Here is an 18,866-nt window from a genome sequence, read left to right as displayed (position 1 = left end):
GTGAATGAAGAAGAAAGCAAGTTTCAATACAGTTGGCTTTAGCTGAAGTGCTTGCTGCATAAAATAGCCGGGGGATTGAGGAAAACTCTTCCAGAAGTTATTCCAATATTCACTATCTTAAACATCCATCTTTAAAATGGAGAGTCACTTGCTCAAAGTGATAACCAACTTTTACAGATGCACCATAGAAAGTATCCTTTCCAGATGTATCACAGCCTGGTATGGCTCCTTCTCTGACCAAGACCCCTGTAAGAAACTACAAAGGGATGTCAACAAAGGCCAGCCCATCACGCAAACCAGCCTCCCATTCATTGACTCTGTCTACACTTCCCGCTGCCTTGGAAAAGCAGCCAGCATAATCAAGGACCCCACACATCCCAGATATATTTTCTTCCTCCTTCCGCCATCGGGAAAAAGATACAAAAGTCTGAGGTCACGTACTAACTGACTCAAGAACAGCTTCTTCCCTACTGCTGTCAGACTTTTGAATGGACCTACCTTACATTAAGTTGGTCTTTCTCTACACCCTAGCTATGACTGTAACACTACGTTCTGCACTCTGTCCTTTCCTTCTCTATGAACGGTATGCTTTGTCTGTAGGGCATGCAAGCAACAATACTTTTCACTTTGTACTAATACATGTGACAATAATAAACCAAATCAAATAGCCATTAGTTATTTGCATTAATGTCAGTTTCACAGTTGCTGGTTATTGCATCCTTTTTGGGGGCAGAATTAGTCACAATTATTCACCAGTTTGTAGGTTTTACATACCCTAGGTTTCCACTACTTTCCCACTTTAAAATGTTCCTGTGTAATCACGGGCAAACGTTCCAAAGCCACTTCCACTCAGCAGAGGAGATAATAGGAGGAAGCTATGTACTGTGGCAGCAGTGTGTACCAATCTACAAGCAGCATTGCAGCAACTGACCGAGGTTCCTTCGACAGCACCTTCCAAATCTGGGACCTCTGCCCCCTGGAAGGACAGGGGCAGCAGACACCACCGCTGACCTGCAAGTATCCCTCCAGGCTCCACAGCATCCTGAATTGGAACTATATCCCTATTCCTTCATTGCCCCTCCCTAACAGCACTGTGAGTGATTCTGCACCACATGGGACTGCAGCGGCTCAAGAAGGTGATACCACCTTCTCCAGGGCAATTAGGGATGGGCAATAAATGCTCACCTAACCAGCGGCATCACATTGTGAAATAATTTTAAAAATAAATTGCGGCAGCTCCATAAAGCTGGACAGACGCACTTCAGTTTGTTGGTATTTGAACCCTCGGATTATTTTTGTTGCTGCTTTTAGTTTTGTCTTGTGTGCGATATGAAATATGTTTCGAATCTCTGCTTTATTTATTTTTCCCCACGGATGCTAAGCAATGACTTGGGATTTGACCAAAGTTTGGTTACTGGAAGAATGCGAGATTTTGATTGTCTTTCGTCCCAAATGAGTTGAAACAAAACTTCTTGCCGCACTTGCACATTTGGCCTGCTCGCTGCTAAAAGGCAACTAACTGGAATGATGTGCTTTTTCATTGTATCATAAAGCAACTTCTATCAGGCCTAGCCTGACCGTGTCTTTGTTTGATCTGCCTTCAGAATGGTTAAATAAGTACGTGTGTGAGAGAAGTCCAGTTCAGATCACAAGGGGGATATTGTCACCACACCCCCAAGATCATGTTTATTTTTTATTCGTTTGTGGGACATGGGCGTCGCTTTTAATAAATGGCCAGCATTTATTGCCCATCCCTAGTTGCCCGAGGGCAATTGGAAGTCAACCACGTTGCTCTGGCTCTGGAGTCACATGTCGGCCAGGTGAGGACGGCAGATCTCCTTTCCTAAAGGACATTAGTGAACCAGACGGGTTTTTCTGACAACCACCAATGGTTTCACTGGTCATCAATAGGTTCTTAATTCCAGATCTTTTTAAATTAAATTCTAATCCCATCATCTGCCAGGATTGGAACCTGGGTTCCTAGACCATTAGCTGAGTTTCTCAATTAATAGTCTAGCAATAATATCACTACCCCGCCCCCTTTGCACTCTATTGTCTAGTTAACTGTAGGGAAATGTGGTCAATAGATAACGTACTCATGCTGCTTGTGGAAGAAACTGATTGTCTCCAACCCACCTTTACCATCCATTTGTAAAATGACATGGGTTACAAACTATGCCAGCTGGTGCCAGGAAATTGCAGTCCCAGCCCCTTCCAATCGAGCCTGTGCTTCTGTTTTAAAAACACGTAGCCCGATCGGTGGACCTTCGTCCCACTTTCCCCTTCGCCGGCAAATGGAAAATCCAAGGAAATTGGCTTCAAAAGTCAACCGAAAGTTACAAGGGGTAAAAGGTTGATTTGGCCTCTTCCTGGGCATGAACATGTCAATCTTGGACATTCTCAAATGATTCAGTCAGGAGAGCTGCCTGGAGGTAAGTGGCTGCTTACAGATGAGCTAATTCATCCGTGATGTGCTCTGCAGTTCATATCACCCGCACCCATCCCTAGCAACCGTAGGTGGCAGGTTTCAGCATTAAACTAGCCATGGCAACAGTGATAGCTGTTCAAGCTCACGTGTGCTGTACAATTAAAAATTTTCCAATTAGATTTTCCAGTATTACTGTTTCCTCTGATCAACTGATCAGTAACAGCTCTGGAATTTCTCACACAAACACTAGGGCAGCACAGCGGTACGGTGGTTAGCGCTGCTGCCTCACAGCACCAAGGACCTGGGTTCAACTCCAGCCTCGGGTCACTCACTGTGTGGAGTCTGTGTGCGTTTCCTTCGGATTCTCTGGTTTCCTCCCACAGTCCAAAAATGTGCAGGTTAGGTAGATCGGCCATGCAAAATTGACCCTTAGTGTCCCAAAATGTGTAGGTTAGGGGGATTAGTGGGATAAATACTTGGGATTACGGGTCTGGTTGGGATTGCCCCTTAGTGTCAGGGAGATTACAATGGCGTTACAAGGATAGGGCCTGGGTGGGATTGTTGTCGGTGCTGACTTGATGGGCCGAATTGCCTCCTCCTGCAACAGGCCTATTCAGATCACAAGGGAGATATTGTCACCACACCCCCAAGGTCATGTTTTTTTTTATTCATTTGTGGGAATTCTCTGATTCTTATTATAGAAGGACCCAGCTCACACAGCGTTTTAAGACATTTCCACACTGTCTTCCAGATGCTAAAGGATCGTTCATTCACTGTCTGACTGGCTAACACAGTGGGCCGGATGTTAACTTGAGGTCCAAATCCTGTTGAATGTACAGTATTTCTTTTTGAAGTCTTCTTTTCCCAGACACAGCCAGGTAGACTGAGAGGTAAAGGCAAAATACTGCGGATTCTAGGACCTGAAACAAAAATAGAAAATGCTGGAAAATCTCAGCAGGTCTGACAGCATTTGTGGAGAGAGAACAGAGCCAACATTTTGAGTCTGGATGACCCTTGGGCTCTGACGGAGTGTCATCTAAACTCGAAATGTTCGCTCTAGTTTAAGAGGCAGATTGGCTGTCTTGGCAGTTGACCTTCTACACTAGGCCATGGTCAGGGAGTAGAGTCGAGAGAAGGGAGGCACTGGGGTGGGGAGCGCTTTGGGGCAGGGGAAATCGGAGACCCTGGCAATGTTGGAACAAGGAGATTGGAAGAGTTGGTGGGGAAAAGACTGGAAGGGTCGAGGGAGGGTAAAGCAAGTAAACGTGGTAGCAGACAGGTGCAGAAGGTGTTCAGGAAGGCAAATAGAATGCTGGCTTTTATTTCAAGGGGGCTGGAGTGTAAAATAAAGAAGTGTTGCTGCAACTGTACAAGATATTAAAGAGATCACATTTAGAATACAGTGTACAGATTTGATTTGATTTATAATTGTCACATGTATTGGTATACAGTGAAAAGTTTTGTTTCTTGTGTGCTATACAGCCAAAACCTGCTGTTTATGGAGAAAGAAATGAGAGAGTGTAGCATGTAGTGTTACAGTCATAGCTGGTGTGTACAGAAACAACAACTTAATGCGAGGTAGGCCCACTGAAAAGTCTGATGGCAGCAGGGAAGAAGCTGTTCTTGAGTCGGTTGATACGCGTCCTCAGACTTTTGTATCTTTTTCCTGACGGGAAAGGGTGGAAGAGAGTATGTCCAGGGTGCTTGGAGTTCTTGATTACGTTGGCTGCTTTGCCGAGGCAGTGGGAAATGTAGACAGTGTGAGTGGATGGGAGGCTGGTTTGCGTGATGAATTGGGCTTTGTTCATGATCCTTTGTAGAGTAGGAGCCAAACCAAGCTGTGATACAACCAGAAAGAATTCTTTCTATGGTCTTCTTATTTAAGGAAAGATATATTAGCATTGGAAACAGCACAGAGGAAGTTTACTGGGATGATCCCGGGTGTGGAGACTGCTTGGAGTTTAGAAGAATGAGAGGTGATATGATTGAAAGAAAAGTTTTTCAGGCGGTTGGAGAAGGTAAATACTGGGAGGACATTTCCACTCATGGGGGAGTAGCAGACTAGAGATATAGCAACAGAATAAGGGGGTGCTCATTTAAGACGGATTTGCGGAAGTATTTCTTCTCCCAAAGTGTGGGAAATGTTCGGAATTCTTTACTCTGGGAAGCCGTGGAGGGTGAGTCCTTGAACATTTTCCAGGCTGAGATCAAAAGGTTTTAATCAGTCAGAGAATTAATGGTTACGGAGATCAGGCAAGACTTAGTGAGTGTCAGATCAGCCATCGTCTTATTAAATGATGGAGCAGGCTTGAAAGACTGAATGGCCTATTCATGTTCCTATTTCTTATGGTGTTATAGCTGTCCTTATCTCCTTATAATCATTCGAGTTTCCCGAGGCCCAGATCTAAATTTAAATAGCAGTTAAATCTGAGGCATGCAGTCAGATTATAATATTATTACTGTCTCCTGGAATAGTTTGGTTTAAATTGGTTGCACGCAATTCTCTAATGTCTTCTGGTTCCCATAAATTAGCTATGTTCATGCTTCAAACCACACCTCATACTCAAAATGCTGCATCTTCACTGAGTGTATTTCTTGCTGCTGTCCACGCCACTGCTGGATTAATATCTCAGCACATGACTGCAGTGAGATCATGAATGTGGCACCCTAGGAGGCAAAGGAAGACCCAAACCTTGTCTTATCACTCCGATCCACACCTCTCGAGGCTGAGATGATATTTCCTGCAGAGCTGTGGAAAGGAAGAACATATCAGGCAATTCTGCCAAGCCGGGTACTTCCCCAGGCCACGTGGAGGGAGCGAGAGACATGGTGCTGAGGTAGAAAGAAGTCAACACCTCAAACACGCTAAATCCCTACCTGAGCTGTTGAAAAGGAGACACGCTTCACATAATCCAGTCATAAAAAACCTGGAACCCAATAAAAGTTGTGGGTGAAGGTGAGACTTTAGGACCACAGCTGGGAAGAGAATGAGAAGGAAGGTACGTATTCGATAGACGAGATGGTCAAATGGGCGGATAAGTGGCAGATGGAATTTAACCCTGAAAAGTGTGAGTGATGCACTTTGGAAGGAATAGGTTGACAAGGAAGTATACTATGAAAGGTCTGAAACTGGGAAGTTCTAAAGAACAAGGGGACCTTGGAGTGTTTGTCCATAGATCTCTGAAGGCTGAAAGGCACATGAATAGGGTGCTGAAAAAGGCATATGGCACACGTCTTTATCAGTCGAGGTATAGATTACAAAAGCAGAGGGGTCATGACGGAATTGTGTAGAACTTTGGTGAGACCACAGCGGGAATAGTGTGTGCTATTCTGGTTCCTACATTATAGGAAGGACGTGAATGCAGTGGACGGGGTGCAAAGGAGATTCACCAGGTTGTTGCCTGCGATGGGAAATTTAAGTTATGAAGAAAGAGGTTGGGTAGACTTGTTGTTTTCCCTGGAGCAGAGAAGACTGAGGGGCGACCTGGTTGAGTTGCTCAAGATTATGAGGGGCATGGATAGGGAGCAGTTGTTCCCCTTAATTGAAGGGTCAGTTACGAGGGGACACAAGTTAAAAAATGAGGGGGGGTGGTTTATAGCGAGGGGGATTGAATATAAAAGTAGGGAGGTCTTGCTGCAGCTGTATAGGGCATTGGTGAGGCCGCAGCTGGAGTACTGTGTGCAGTTTTGGGCGCCGCACCTACGCAAAGATATTTTGGCCTTGGAGGGAGTGCAGAGGAGGTTTACTAGGCTGATACCGGAGTTGAGGGGGTTGAGCTATGAGGAGCGGCTGAATAAACTAGGCTTGTACTCGTTAGAGTTTAGAAGAATGAGGGGAGATCTCATTGAGACGTATAAGATGATGAATGGGATGGATAGGATAGAGGTGGAGAGACTCTTCCCGCTCAAAAAAGACAGTAGGACTAGGGGGCACAGCCTCAAGATAAAAGGGGGGCGGTTTAGAACGGAGTTGAGGAGGAACTTCTTCACTCAAAGGGTGGTGAATCTCTGGAATTCTCTGCCCGTTGAAGTGGTGGAGGCTGCCTCGCTAAATATTTTTAAGACGCGGGTTGATGGGTTTTTGATAAGAGAGGGGATTAAGGGTTATGGGGAGAGGGCGGGAAAGTGGAACTGATCCACTTCAGATCAGCCATGATCTTATTGAATGGCGGGGCAGGCTCGAAGGGCTGGATGGCCTACTCCTGCTCCTATTTCTTATGTTCTTATGTTTTACGGGGGATTTGAGGAAAAACGTTTTTACTCAGAGTGATGATGGTCTGGAATGCACTGTCTGAAAGAATGATAGGGGGGGTGCCTCACATCCTTTAAAAACTACCTGGCTGAGTACTTGGCACACTATAACATTCAAGGCTGTGGGCCAAGCGCTGGCAAGTGGGATTAGGTGGGGAGGTCAGGACCTTCCGTGCGTCGGTACGTACTGGATGGGCCGAAGGGCCTCTTCTGCACTGTCAGATTCTGTGATTCTGGGCCCTACAGCAGAGCTGAAAAAAGCAGAAAAGGTCATCAACTGTGTCAGCAACATCACGAACCAGTCTACCAACATCAGCAACCAGCAGTGAAACAGCAACGTCACTAGCAAGTGACACATTAGTGACATAAAGCAAACTCCTCCAAAACCAGGAACAACATGATCAACGTGGCCTGTGCAACGTGTCAACCCATCACTGACACCAATGAACTCCATATCTACCAGACAAAAGCACAGCTTTGCCTATCACCAAAGCAATACAGCGAATAATAGTTTGACAAAAGTAAAACAAGCTATAAAAGACTCTTAAGAGTTTCAGTTTATATAATAATGTTGATGGCTAATCTCAGTTTAGAGATTGGAAGTTATATTGATGTTTTGATTCAATTTATTATTGTCTCATATATTAGTATACAGTGAAAAGTGTTGTTTCTTGCGCGCTACACAAAGCATACCGTACATAGAGAAGGAGAGTGCGGAATGTAGTGTTACATTCTAGGGTGCAGAGAAGGAGCAATTTAGTATAAGGTAGGTCCATTCAAAAGTCTGATGGCAGCAGGGAAGAAACTGTTCTTATACAGACATTGTATATTTTTATATTGTTATATTATTTGTAAAGAGCTCGCAACTGATTGTCATGAGAATGTGGGTGGAATTTTATGGCCTCACTTGTCCCGATACCATAAGATCCTGCCCTGGTCTGTCCACTCCGATTCCCATGGCAGGCGGGGCAGTAAAAGTCGCGCCTGTATATTCCAGGGTGCCACATTCACTGTAGTCACGTGCCATGTGATCAGTCTGCCAAGCCAGGTGACCTCCTGCAAAAAAAAGTACATTTGATGAAGCCTCAGAATTTTAAATCCAAAGTCTGATTATTCCTGAATGAATCTCTCGGCCGAGTGTTAAGATTGCAGGTCTTTTTTTAGTCTTTGCGTAGCCGTCTCCAGCCAGGCTCGCCTGCGGGGAAAAAAACAAGTTAAAAGTCCAATCGGTGGGAAGGCGATGGCAGGTGTTAATGTCGCCAAATCAATTCAGAGAGGCAGTGGCCTAGTGGTATTATCAATAGACTATTAATCCAGAAACCCAACTAATGTTCTGGGGATCTGGGTTCAAATCCCGCAATGTGATTACTCATTCCCCAGTGCTTAGCCCTGCTGCCTCACCATGCCGAGGACCCGGGTTCAATTCCAACCTCAGGTCTGTGTGGAATGTTTGCACATTCTCCCCATGTGTTTTTTAATTAATTTGACAGAATGATTACGTTACTTCAAGAATTTGCTCATTAAAAATTAAAAATCCCGCCACGATTGTCAGAAAAACCCATCTGGTTGACTAATGTCCTTTCGGGAAGGAGATCCGGCCTACATGTGACCCCAGAGCCACAGCAATGTGGTTGATTCTCAACTGCCCTCTGAAATAGCTCAGCAAGCCACCCAGTTGTATCATTTCCACCGTTGGAAGTGACAGTGACTTTTTAGAATTCGGATAAGCGTTCGTGAAAGTGCACCATTGTTCGTAGAACTCCGAGAAAGTGTGATACTGTTCGCTGCACACCATTTAGAAAACTCAGCTTTAAAACAAAAATAAAAACAACCTAATGGACTATCCAAACAAAGGGTTAACTTTTTCTACTCAGAATCGCAGAATCACAGAATACCACAGTGCAGAAGAGGCCTTTCAGCCCATTGAGTCCCCACCAACACATGAAAGGCCCTGACCTAATCCCACTTGGCCCATAGCCTTGAATGTTATGATGTGCCAAATGCTCATCCAGGTACTTTTCAAAGCATGTGAGGCAACCTGTCTCCACCACCCTCCCAGGCAGTGCATTCCAGGCCGTCACCACCCTCTGGGTAAAAATGTTTTTCCTCAAATCCCCCGTAAACCTCCCATCCCTCACTTTTAACTTGTCCCCTCATAACTGACCCTTCAACTAAGGGGAACAGCTGCTCCCCGTCCATCATGTTCATGCCCCTCATAATCTTGAACACCTCAATCAGGTCACCCCTCAGTTTTCTCTGCTCCAGGGAAAACAACCCAAGCCTATCCAACCTCTGTTTATGCATTAAATGTTCCATCGTAGGCAACATCCAGGTGAATCTCCTCTGCAACCCTTCCAATGCGTACACATGTCCTTCTTATAATGTGGCAACCAGAACTATACACAGTTGCCAGCTGTAGCCTCACCAGAGTTCTATATAACTCCATCATTGACCTCTCTGCTACCCCGATTGACAAGGGCGAGTGTGCCATATGCCTTTTTCACCGCCCTTTTAGCCTGTCTTTCTGCCTTCAGAGATCTATGGCAAATATCCTTTGTTCTTTGGAACTTCCCAGTGTCAGACCTTTCATGGTATTTTACAAATTACTCCTCCCAAAGTGCATCACCTCACACTTTTCAGGGTTAAATTCCATCTGCCGCTCACCCGCCCATTTGACAGAATGATTACGTTACTTCAAGAATTTGCACATTAAAAATTCCTCGGGTGCAGAATGTTCATTGGACTTATTTTTGGACTTCTGCCCATTTTTTGCTTTCTGCTGTTTTGAATTTAGTTCAGTTGTTTTATGTAAAAACCTGACTACATCCTGTCTAAATTACTCAATTATATTAATCCGTCAAGAGCTGCAGCATTGCTAGACTTTACGGTCAAACAATGTGAGTACTCATTCCCCAGTTAGCAGTGCTTAGCCCTGCTGCCTCACCGCGCCGAGGACCCGGGTTCAATTCCGACCTCGGGTCTGTGTGGAGTGTTTGCACATTCTCCCCGTGTGTTTCCCTCCGGGTGCTCCAGTTTACTCCCACATTCCAAAGACCTGCGAGTTATGTTGGTTGGCCGTTCGTATCAGGGTAAATACAGGGTTAGGGTCTGGGTGGGGATTGTGACCGGTACAGACTTGATAGGCCGAATAGCCTCCTTCTTCACTGTAGGGGTTCTGTGATTTAGTATAAAAGTTAAATGTATTTTTCACCAAAGGAGTTTCGTTTTTCTGATGGTCAGTTTTCCACGTGAGAGAGAAATATTACACACTGATGTTGAGGAGTTCTGGGCAAGCTGTCAGTTTGAAACACTAAAATATGTCTGCAATTCACCACAGCAAATAAATGACTGTAAATACATGGTTGGCTTAATTTCAGCAATGTTTGCTCACCTGTGGAGGCAGATATTTGCTTCATCTGATTTGCTTGCCTTGCTTATTGGCTCTCAAACTTGTGGCTAACTGCACGGTGTTGATGAATTCACAGAGATGGGTTTTAAAACCTGATGTGATCCAGTCTGGCAATGTCGTCGGCTGAGACAGGAAGTGTTTTTTTTTTAATTCCCTCGCAGTTTTGCTGAGAACAGTTGCGTTCACATCACGGTTCCCACTCGCACCCCCCCCCCCCCCCGCTCCCCCTTTGACTCACTCCTTTCCCTCACAGCGCCTCAGTCCCTGGGTATTTTCTGGCAGCTTATTCGAATGATCGTTTGTCATGATGGATGGGTGCGTTATTCATAGAATCATAGAGTCCCTTCAGTGCAGAAGGAGGCCATTCGGCCCATCGAGTTGGCACCGACCACAATCCCACCCAGCCGCTATCCGGTTAGCCCCATATCTTTACCCTGCTAATCCTCTGACACTCAGGGGCAATTTGGCAAGGCCAATTCACCTAACCCACACATGGTTGGACGGTGGGAAGAAACCAGAGGAAACCCCACGCAGACACAGGGCAAATGCGCAAACTCTGCAAAAACAGTGACCCGAGGCTGGAATTGAATCTGAGTCCCAGGCACTGAGGCAGCAGCGCTAACCACTGTGCCACCATGCCATTCTTCAGGGTGGGGTGTCACAGCCATCCCAATCTGTCATCTGCACCTTCCAGTCTGGTTCTGATCAGATTTGAGAGCTGAGTCTGATTTTCTCCCCCCCACCCCCCTCACCCATGAATGGGTATGGTGGCACTGTGGTACAGTGGATAGCACTGCTGCCTCACAGTGCCAAGAGCCCGGGTTCAATTCCCAGCTTGGGTCACTGTCTGTGTGGGTTTCCTCCAGGTGCTCCAGTTTCCTCCCACAGTCCGAAAGATGTGCTGGTTAGGTGCGTTGGCCGTTCTAAATTGCCCCTTGGTGTCCAAAGATGAGTAGGTTAGATGGATTGGCCATGGTAAATACGTGGGGTTACGGAGATAGGGTGGAGGAGAGGGCCTGAATAAGTTACTCTGTCAGAGAGTTGGTGCAGGCTCCCTGGGCTGAATGGCCTTTCTGCACCGTAGGGATTCCATGAATACGAAAACCAAATGTTGCCTCAGATGAGAATGGTGATTTTATTTTGCGGTAATTGAGACGTATTTAAGTTTTATTTTAACTAATGAATGAATGGAAGATGGTGGTGAGCTGCTTTCTTGAACCACTGCCCTCTGCGTGGTGTAGGTACATCCACAGTGCTGCTAGGAAAGGAGTTACGGTTGTACCAAATCCGATACCTGGACTTTATGGTAAAGAATGAGTTGGAAGGGTTAAGATAAAAATGCCAGATGGTAAAAGGAAAACTTAGGTGTAGGTGTGAAGTTCCTCTAAGGCCTGAAATTAATGTGTGTGTGCATACATGTGTGTTTGTCTGTTCACGTGCATGTGTGTGTGCATGTGTGCACATGAGTGTGTGTGTACGTGTGTCTGTCATCTTCAGGCAATCTCCTCTTGGAAGTGTCGAGCACAGATCAGTCATCAAAAGATAACAGAGTAACTGTTTCTCACCCTATCCATGCACATACTTGGTGTGCACTCTCTGTAACTTAGTTTATCTGTGGAGCTTCTGAATGACCACTGCTTGTGTTAAATGCAAACTGTAATGTGAAAAAATCGTGCTTCTTGCTATTTGAGTATTTAGGAGCCTCCTGGCAGTCACTAAGTGAATTGCGGTATTCTGCTTTGTCTACAGTCTGCCGAGGTGCGGGAATGGTCAGGTTTCCATCCTCATCTCATTGAACGTAGATCTGGAGTTTAAACTTCAGCTTTTAAATGTTTTGTGATAGTGTTTTATTAAATGACTACAGAGAACTAAAGATTCATGATAATCAAACATTGTATTTTATGAAGCCATCGGATTGTTTAATGACATTTAATTGATTTAGAACATTACAAAGATTTCCATGAAAGTTAGTGCGGTACCAATTTTTCTTCTTCGTAATCAGGTTGTGAGTGTCACTGGCTAGGTGATATTACTGATCCCTAATTGCCCTTGAGGAGGTGATGGTGAGCTGCCTTCTTGAACTGCTGCGGTACATTTGCTGTAGGTACCCTCACAGTGCTGTTATGAAAGGAGCTCCAGGACTCTGACCCAGTGAGGAATGTTAGAGGGAATGACTATCCATTTCCAAGTCAGGATGGTGTGTTGCTTAGAGGGGAGCTTGCAGATGGTAGTGTACCACTGCATCTGCTGCCTTTGCCCTTTGAGATGGTAGGGATTTGGAAGGTACTGCTGAAGGAGCCTTGGTGGGTTGGCACACTGCATCTGGTAGATACGCACACTGCAGCTGCTACGCATGGGTGGTGGAGGGACCGGGTGTTTAAGATGATGGATTGAGTGCTCATCAAATGGGCTGCTTTGTCCTGGATGGTGTCGAGCTTCTTGTGTGTTATTGGAGCTACACTCATCCAGGCAAGTATCCCATCACACTCCTGATTTGCTCCTTATAGATGGTGATAGGCTTTAGGGGAGAATCAGGAGGTGAGTTACTTGCCACAGAATTCCCAGCCTCTGACCTGCTCTTGTAGTTATATGGCAGGACCAGTTCAGTCTCTGGTCACTGGTAACCTCCAGGATGTTGACAGTGAGGGATTCAATAATGGTAATGCCACTTACGGTGAAGGGATTGTGGTTGGATTCTCTACTTTTGAAAATGGTTGTTGCGCGGCACTTGTGTGGCGTTAATGATACTTGCCACTTGTTAGCCCAAACCTGGATAATGTCCAGATCTTGTTGCACTTGAACGTGGACTGCTTCAGTATCTGGGGGGTGATGAATGGTGCTGAACATTGTGCAATCATTGGCGAACATCCCCACTTCTGACCTTTTATGAGGGAAGAACTGTAATTGATGAATCAGCTGAAAATGATTGAGCCAGAGAGCAATCCTGAGGACCCCCTGCAGAGATGTCCAGGAGTTGAGATGAATGGCTCCAACAAACATCTTCCTTTGTGGTGGGTATTGACGTCAGTTTTCTAGGGTTCTTTGATGCCACACTTGGTCAAATGCTACCTTGCCATTAGGGCTATCACTCCTCTCACCTCCTGACTTCAGCTGTTTTGTCCATGGATGCCCTGTCTTGAACTATTCAAAAGCTGTTCCACTTAGCACAGTGCTGGTGCCACATGACATGATGGAGGACGTTCTGGAGATGAAGAGAGGACTTTGCCTCCAAATAGACCTGCATGGTGATCATTCTTCCACATGTTGTCAAGGACAGATGAGTCTGCATCAGATAGATTGGTGAGGATGAAGGCGAGTAGGTTTTTCCCTCCCCACCGGTCACAGAACCAGTCCAGTCCACTTTATTCTTTAGGACCCAGCCAGCTCAGTCAGTAGCGGAGCTAGGCACTAAATACTGACCTAGCCAGGAACGCCTACATCCCCCGAATGAATAAAAAAATCTTAACTTGTTCAAACCTGCATGCCAATGAAAATTTTAAAACCCAAATGTGTCTAACTGTGGGAGATATAGCGCCATATAGTTATGTCTGCAGTCTGTTATTTACTGCAGTATAGGGTCGAGTGTCAAGACATTCACTGAAGTAAAGCTTGACCCTTTCTGTCAAAAGCTCTTAGCTCTCTGAACCCTTCTGTCATTTAGTCAGTGTGAATGCCAAGTGTTGCTATTAGCTCGATAATATACCAGTGATAAGCCGAACCACTTCCCGATCAGGAAATCATTTCCGTTTGCATCGAGAGAGAGAGACACTTTGTCCAGGATAATTACATTTTATAACGTCAATTGCATTTGATTATACTCTTCAATGAAATATAAAAGCAAAGTATTGCAGTGTTTTCATTGGAGCATGTATCCTGTGTGATTTTGGTTTACAATGTAATTGGCCATGTTAATATAGTGACATTCCTCGTTTCTTCCAAGAGAGATTAAGATTAAGAGTTTTTGAATAGTTAAGTTGATTTCGCAGTCGCTTTTTGTTGTATGTGTGTGTATGTGTCTAATTTATAACTGGAATGAACTTCCTCAACCATTTATATTTTATGGTTTCAATCTAATTTATAGGAGTAAAGGCTTCCTTTCTGGGCATCACATTGTAGGAAGGGTGTGAACGCATTGGATAGAGTTTAGAAGAGATTTACAAGGATAGTTCTCGGGTTGACTTTAGTTATGAGGATAGATTGGAGAGGTTGGGACTGTTCTCAGAGAGAAGAAGGTTAAGTGAAGATTTGAGGGGTCTGTACAGAGATAGGGGAAAAAAACTCATACTGGTGTGAAACCAATATTTGGACTCCTGCCAAAATCACCCATCCATCCCTCTCCTGGCTACCTTCACACCTTGTATCCCACCCCACCGCCCGCAAATGTGAAGCTATTGGGAGTGGAACAGCAATCAGTGCTGGGGTTTCAGCTATTTTCAAACTATAATCAATGGTTAGGATAAAGTGACTGAATGTATGGTAACTAAATTTGTTGGTGACATAAAGATGGGTAGGAGAGTGAGTTGTGAAGAGGACATAGAATCTCTACAGTGCAGAAGGAGACCATTCAGTCCATCAAGCCTGCACTGACAGCAATCCCACCCAATAACCCCACATATTTACCTTGCAATTTGGCATGGTTAATCCACCTAACCCGCACATCTTTGGAGTGTGGGAGGAAACTGGAGCACCCGGAGGAAACCCACACATACGCAGGGAGAATGCGCAAACTCGACAGTGACCCAAGACTGGGAGTGAACCCATCACTGGTGCTTTGTGGTCACTGTGCCAACAATAATTAATGAGACAGCAGAGGAATTTAGATAGGTTAAGTGAGTGAGCAAACATTTGGCAGGTGGGGGGAGTGCCATTGGGAAAATGTGAAGTTGTCCACGTTGGCAGGAAGGGAAAGAAACAGGACAGTAAAATATTTGTTATCCAACATGCTCGGGGAATGGGTGGTGCCAGTTAATCAAAAATGCCAGTTAACGAGGAGTTGCGTTACTCCGGACACAAGACAAGGTACTGTATATCTTTGTTCAGACACAGTAGCTAAAACTGACCCACTGATTGCAGTGCAAAACCTAACAACACAGGTGGCACAGTGGTTAGCACTGCTGCCTCACAGCTCCAGGGACCCGGGTCGCTGTCTGTGTGGAGTTTGCACTTTCTCCCCGCGTCTGTATGGGTTTCCTCCAGGAGCTCCGGTTTCCTCCCACAGTCTGAAAGATGTGCAGGTCATGTTGATTAGCCATGCTAAATTATCCACTAGTGTCCTGGGATGCGTAAGTGAGAAGGATTAGCGGGATAAATATGCTGTGGGGATAGGACCTGGGTGGGATTGTTGTCGGTGCAGACTTCATGGGCCGAATGAACATAATAAGAACATAAGAACATAAGAAATAGGAGCAGGAGTAGGCCATCTAGCCCTTCGAGCCTGCCCCGCCATTCAATAAGATCATGGCTGATCTGTCGTGGCTCAGTTCCACTTTCCCGCCCTCTCCCCATAACCCTTAATCCCTTCTCTTATCAAAAACCCATCAACCCGCTTCTTAAAAATATTTAGCGAGGCAGCCTCCACCACTTCAACGGGCAGAGAATTCCAGAGATTCACCACCCTTTGAGTGAAGAAGTTCCTCCTCAACTCCGTTCTAAACCGCCTCCCCTTTATCTTGAGGCTGTGCCCCCTAGTCCTACTGTCTTTTTTGAGCGGGAAGAGTCTCTCCACCTCTATCCTATCCATCCCATTCATCATCTTATACGTCTCAATGAGATCTCCCCTCATTCTCTGCACTGTAGATGATTCCAATGAACAATTTTGGCAGATTAAAGAATCCATTTTTTTTTCTCTGAAACAGTGCACCATCTGAACACTGGAAGTGATTGGCTATTGGGAAAAATGATCAGGCTGCCTGAAGTCCTGGTAATCTTCATGGTAGATTCCAGCCAGTTAAAGTTGCTGCAAAGTCTCTTGATCTTCTTGTGAGGTGATGCAGTATAAATGGCCAGCAAGTCCAAGAGTTACGAACTCCCAACAAACAGCCAGCCTGGTGCATCTGGGTGACAAGGGGTGGATATCTATCCAGGTGCCATTCAAAGATGGCGGCTGGACATTTGACCCCATGAGAACATAAGAACATAAGAACATAAGAAATAGGAGCAGGAGTAGGCCATCTAGCCCTTCGAGCCTGCCCCGCCATTCAATAAGATCATGGCTGATCTGTCGTGGCTCAGTTCCACTTTCCCGCCCTCTCCCCATAACCCTTAATCCCCTCTCTTATCAAGAACCCATCAACCCGCTTCTTAAAAATATTTAGCGAGGCAGCCTCCACCACTTCAACGGGCAGAGAATTCCAGAGATTCACCACCCTTTGAGTGAAGAAGTTCCTCCTCAACTCCGTTCTAAACCGCCCCCCCTTTATCTTGAGGCTGTGCCCCCTAGTCCTACTGTCTTTTTTGAGCGGGAAGAGTCTCTCCACCTCTATCCTATCCATCCCATTCATCATCTTATACGTCTCAATGAGATCTCCCCTCATTCTTCTAAACTCTAACGAGTACAAGCCTAGTTTATTCAGCCTCTCCTCATAGCTAACAGTGGAGCTGGCAGGTCCCTGTCCATCTTCACCACATGATTGGCCATATTTAATTGACTTGCTGCCATGTGATTGCATGTGGTCAGTTCGACCTTTGACTGGAAGTGTTGCAAGTGAACTTTCATTTCTGTGATCACCTCTCAATTCTCCAAGTAGTTGATAATGCTCCTGTGATGTGTTGAGGAAAGTTGTATTGTTTTAAAGGTGCCATATAAATGACATTGTTTGCCTTTTATGGACCTTCTCCACTGCTGCTTAATCCAAAATGTATTCTCCATTGGGTTTTAAAAGGTAGGTTCAAATGCATAGGTGTCAATGAAAAACTTGCGGTCACGCAGTCATATGGCACAATCACTATTCATGCCTTATGTACTGCCATGTAATATAGCAGAATGAGGGGGAGGCGATGATATAGTGGTATTATCGCTGGTCTATTAATCCAGAAACTCAGCTAATGTTCTGGGGACCCTGGCTTTGAATCCTGCCATGGCAGATGGTGGAATTTGAATTCAACAATAAAAGACCTGGAATTAAGAATCTACTAATGACCATAAAACCATTGTCGATTGTCAGAAAAACACATCTGATTCATTCATGTCCTTTAGGGAAGGAAATCTGCCATCCTTACCTGGTCTGGCCTAGATGTGACTCCTGAGTCAGTGATGGTTGACTCTCAACTGCCCCTCCAAGGGATGGGCAATAAATGTTGGTCACCCAGCGATGCCCATGTTCCCTGAATGAATGAATAAATATTGTTCTAATGCTCCAGTTAAAGTTGTATTTAATGCGACTGGCAGAGCTCATGTGGGAGAAAATCTTTGGCTAATTGGAATTTTCTCTTGTTGCAGAGTATATAAAAATGAAAAGAGAGCTGGACTTTCTAAAGACAACCTCTTACTGCGAGGCTGTACGATCAGAAACACAGAAGAAGTTGTGGGAATTGTAATCTATGCAGGTATGTGTGTGTACGAGTGTGTCTATATGGCTTTACAAGAATATTCTTAAGAGCTTGGGTATTTCTCAGTTAGTGTCCTACCCTGATTCAAACACATCATTTGAGTGAGTAGCCCATACCTAGCCCAGGTCTCCGAGTCAGCATAACAGACAACCAGGAAGAGTCCAGAGCAGCTTAGACCTGCTCAGCAGATGGTTAAGCTTATTGGCAGTTAGCAGGTTCGTGGGTGCATCAGGCCTTCCTCAGGGCCCTGACCCATACCAGCAAAAAGTCTGACAACACCAGGTTTTAGTCCAACCTATTTATTTGATAATATACTCACAAGCTTTCGGGTTAGTCCCTTCGTCAGGTGAATGGAGAGTTCTGGCCTCAGACAGAGCATATAAAGCACAGACAGTTTAGAGATTACTGATACCAGCAACACAAGTTCAGGGCATCGCTGCTTCTAATACCAGGAAATCTGGCCCATAATCTCTTTTTTATTCCATTTTTCTTTTTTCCTTTCCTCTTCCCTTTTTTTTTGCCCCTTTCTCTCCTTCGCTCTCTCTCTCTCAACCTCCTCTCCTCCCAGTTTCATCATGGGTTAAAATTGCTGTAATTTACTGGTATTAACTTTTTCACAATTGCCCCAAACCTGGTTACATAGAACACTACAGCACAAACAGGCCCTTCAGCCCACAAGTTGTGCTGATCATATCCATACCTGGTTGTGTATTTACTATGAATTCCCCGATTTCAGGGACTGATACGGGAGTAGGGTCTGGGTGGGATTGTGATCAGTGCTGACTCGATGGGCCGAATGGCCTCCTTCCGCACTGTAGAGATTTTGTGTGTTTTAAACTTAACTGTCGCATCTCATGCCACAATCCTGGCTTTGATAAGTCAGCAGGGTTTGCTGCTTTTAAACTTAAATTTAGTTAGCTTTAAACTTGTATTTATTCTGAATTCAGACTTTGGATGGCAAAGGGCCAAAATATTTTAGCATTACTTCCCAAATAAACTATAAGGTGCAGTCTAGTCTTCTGTTTCTTCTTTGTGTGAAGTCATCAGGGTAAATTCAGTCCCCATACTCCAAACTGGACCTTTCTGTTCCACCAAAGTCAATGGCCATTTGCGTTACTTGCCGACCGCACCAGGGAGACTGAAAAATCCCGACGGTGGGAAGGACTGGAAAATCCTGCCCATCATTAAGCCCTCACGTGGGATGACAAGCTGATCACTTGATATCTTTAA

General features: G+C 45.1%; 1 protein-coding gene across 1 annotated transcript in view; it reads left to right on the top strand.

Moving 5' to 3' along the window:
• Window positions 1–18,866, top strand: part of atp10a (ATPase phospholipid transporting 10A) — a 177,938-nt gene that overhangs the window by 87,105 nt on the left and 71,967 nt on the right. Inside the window, exon 4 of the mRNA XM_080197601.1 lies at window positions 17,527–17,633. Within this exon, the coding sequence (XP_080053727.1) occupies window positions 17,527–17,633 (107 nt within the window). The remainder of the gene's footprint in view (window positions 1–17,526; window positions 17,634–18,866) is intronic.

Source organism: Carcharhinus amblyrhynchos, chromosome 10, assembly GCF_965287045.1.
Source record: "Carcharhinus amblyrhynchos chromosome 10, sCarAmb.v2.hapA, whole genome shotgun sequence".
Lineage (NCBI taxonomy): Eukaryota > Metazoa > Chordata > Chondrichthyes > Carcharhiniformes > Carcharhinidae > Carcharhinus > Carcharhinus amblyrhynchos.
The sequence above is the reverse complement of the archived record's forward strand: the minus strand, read 5'-3'. Positions and strand labels throughout refer to the sequence as shown.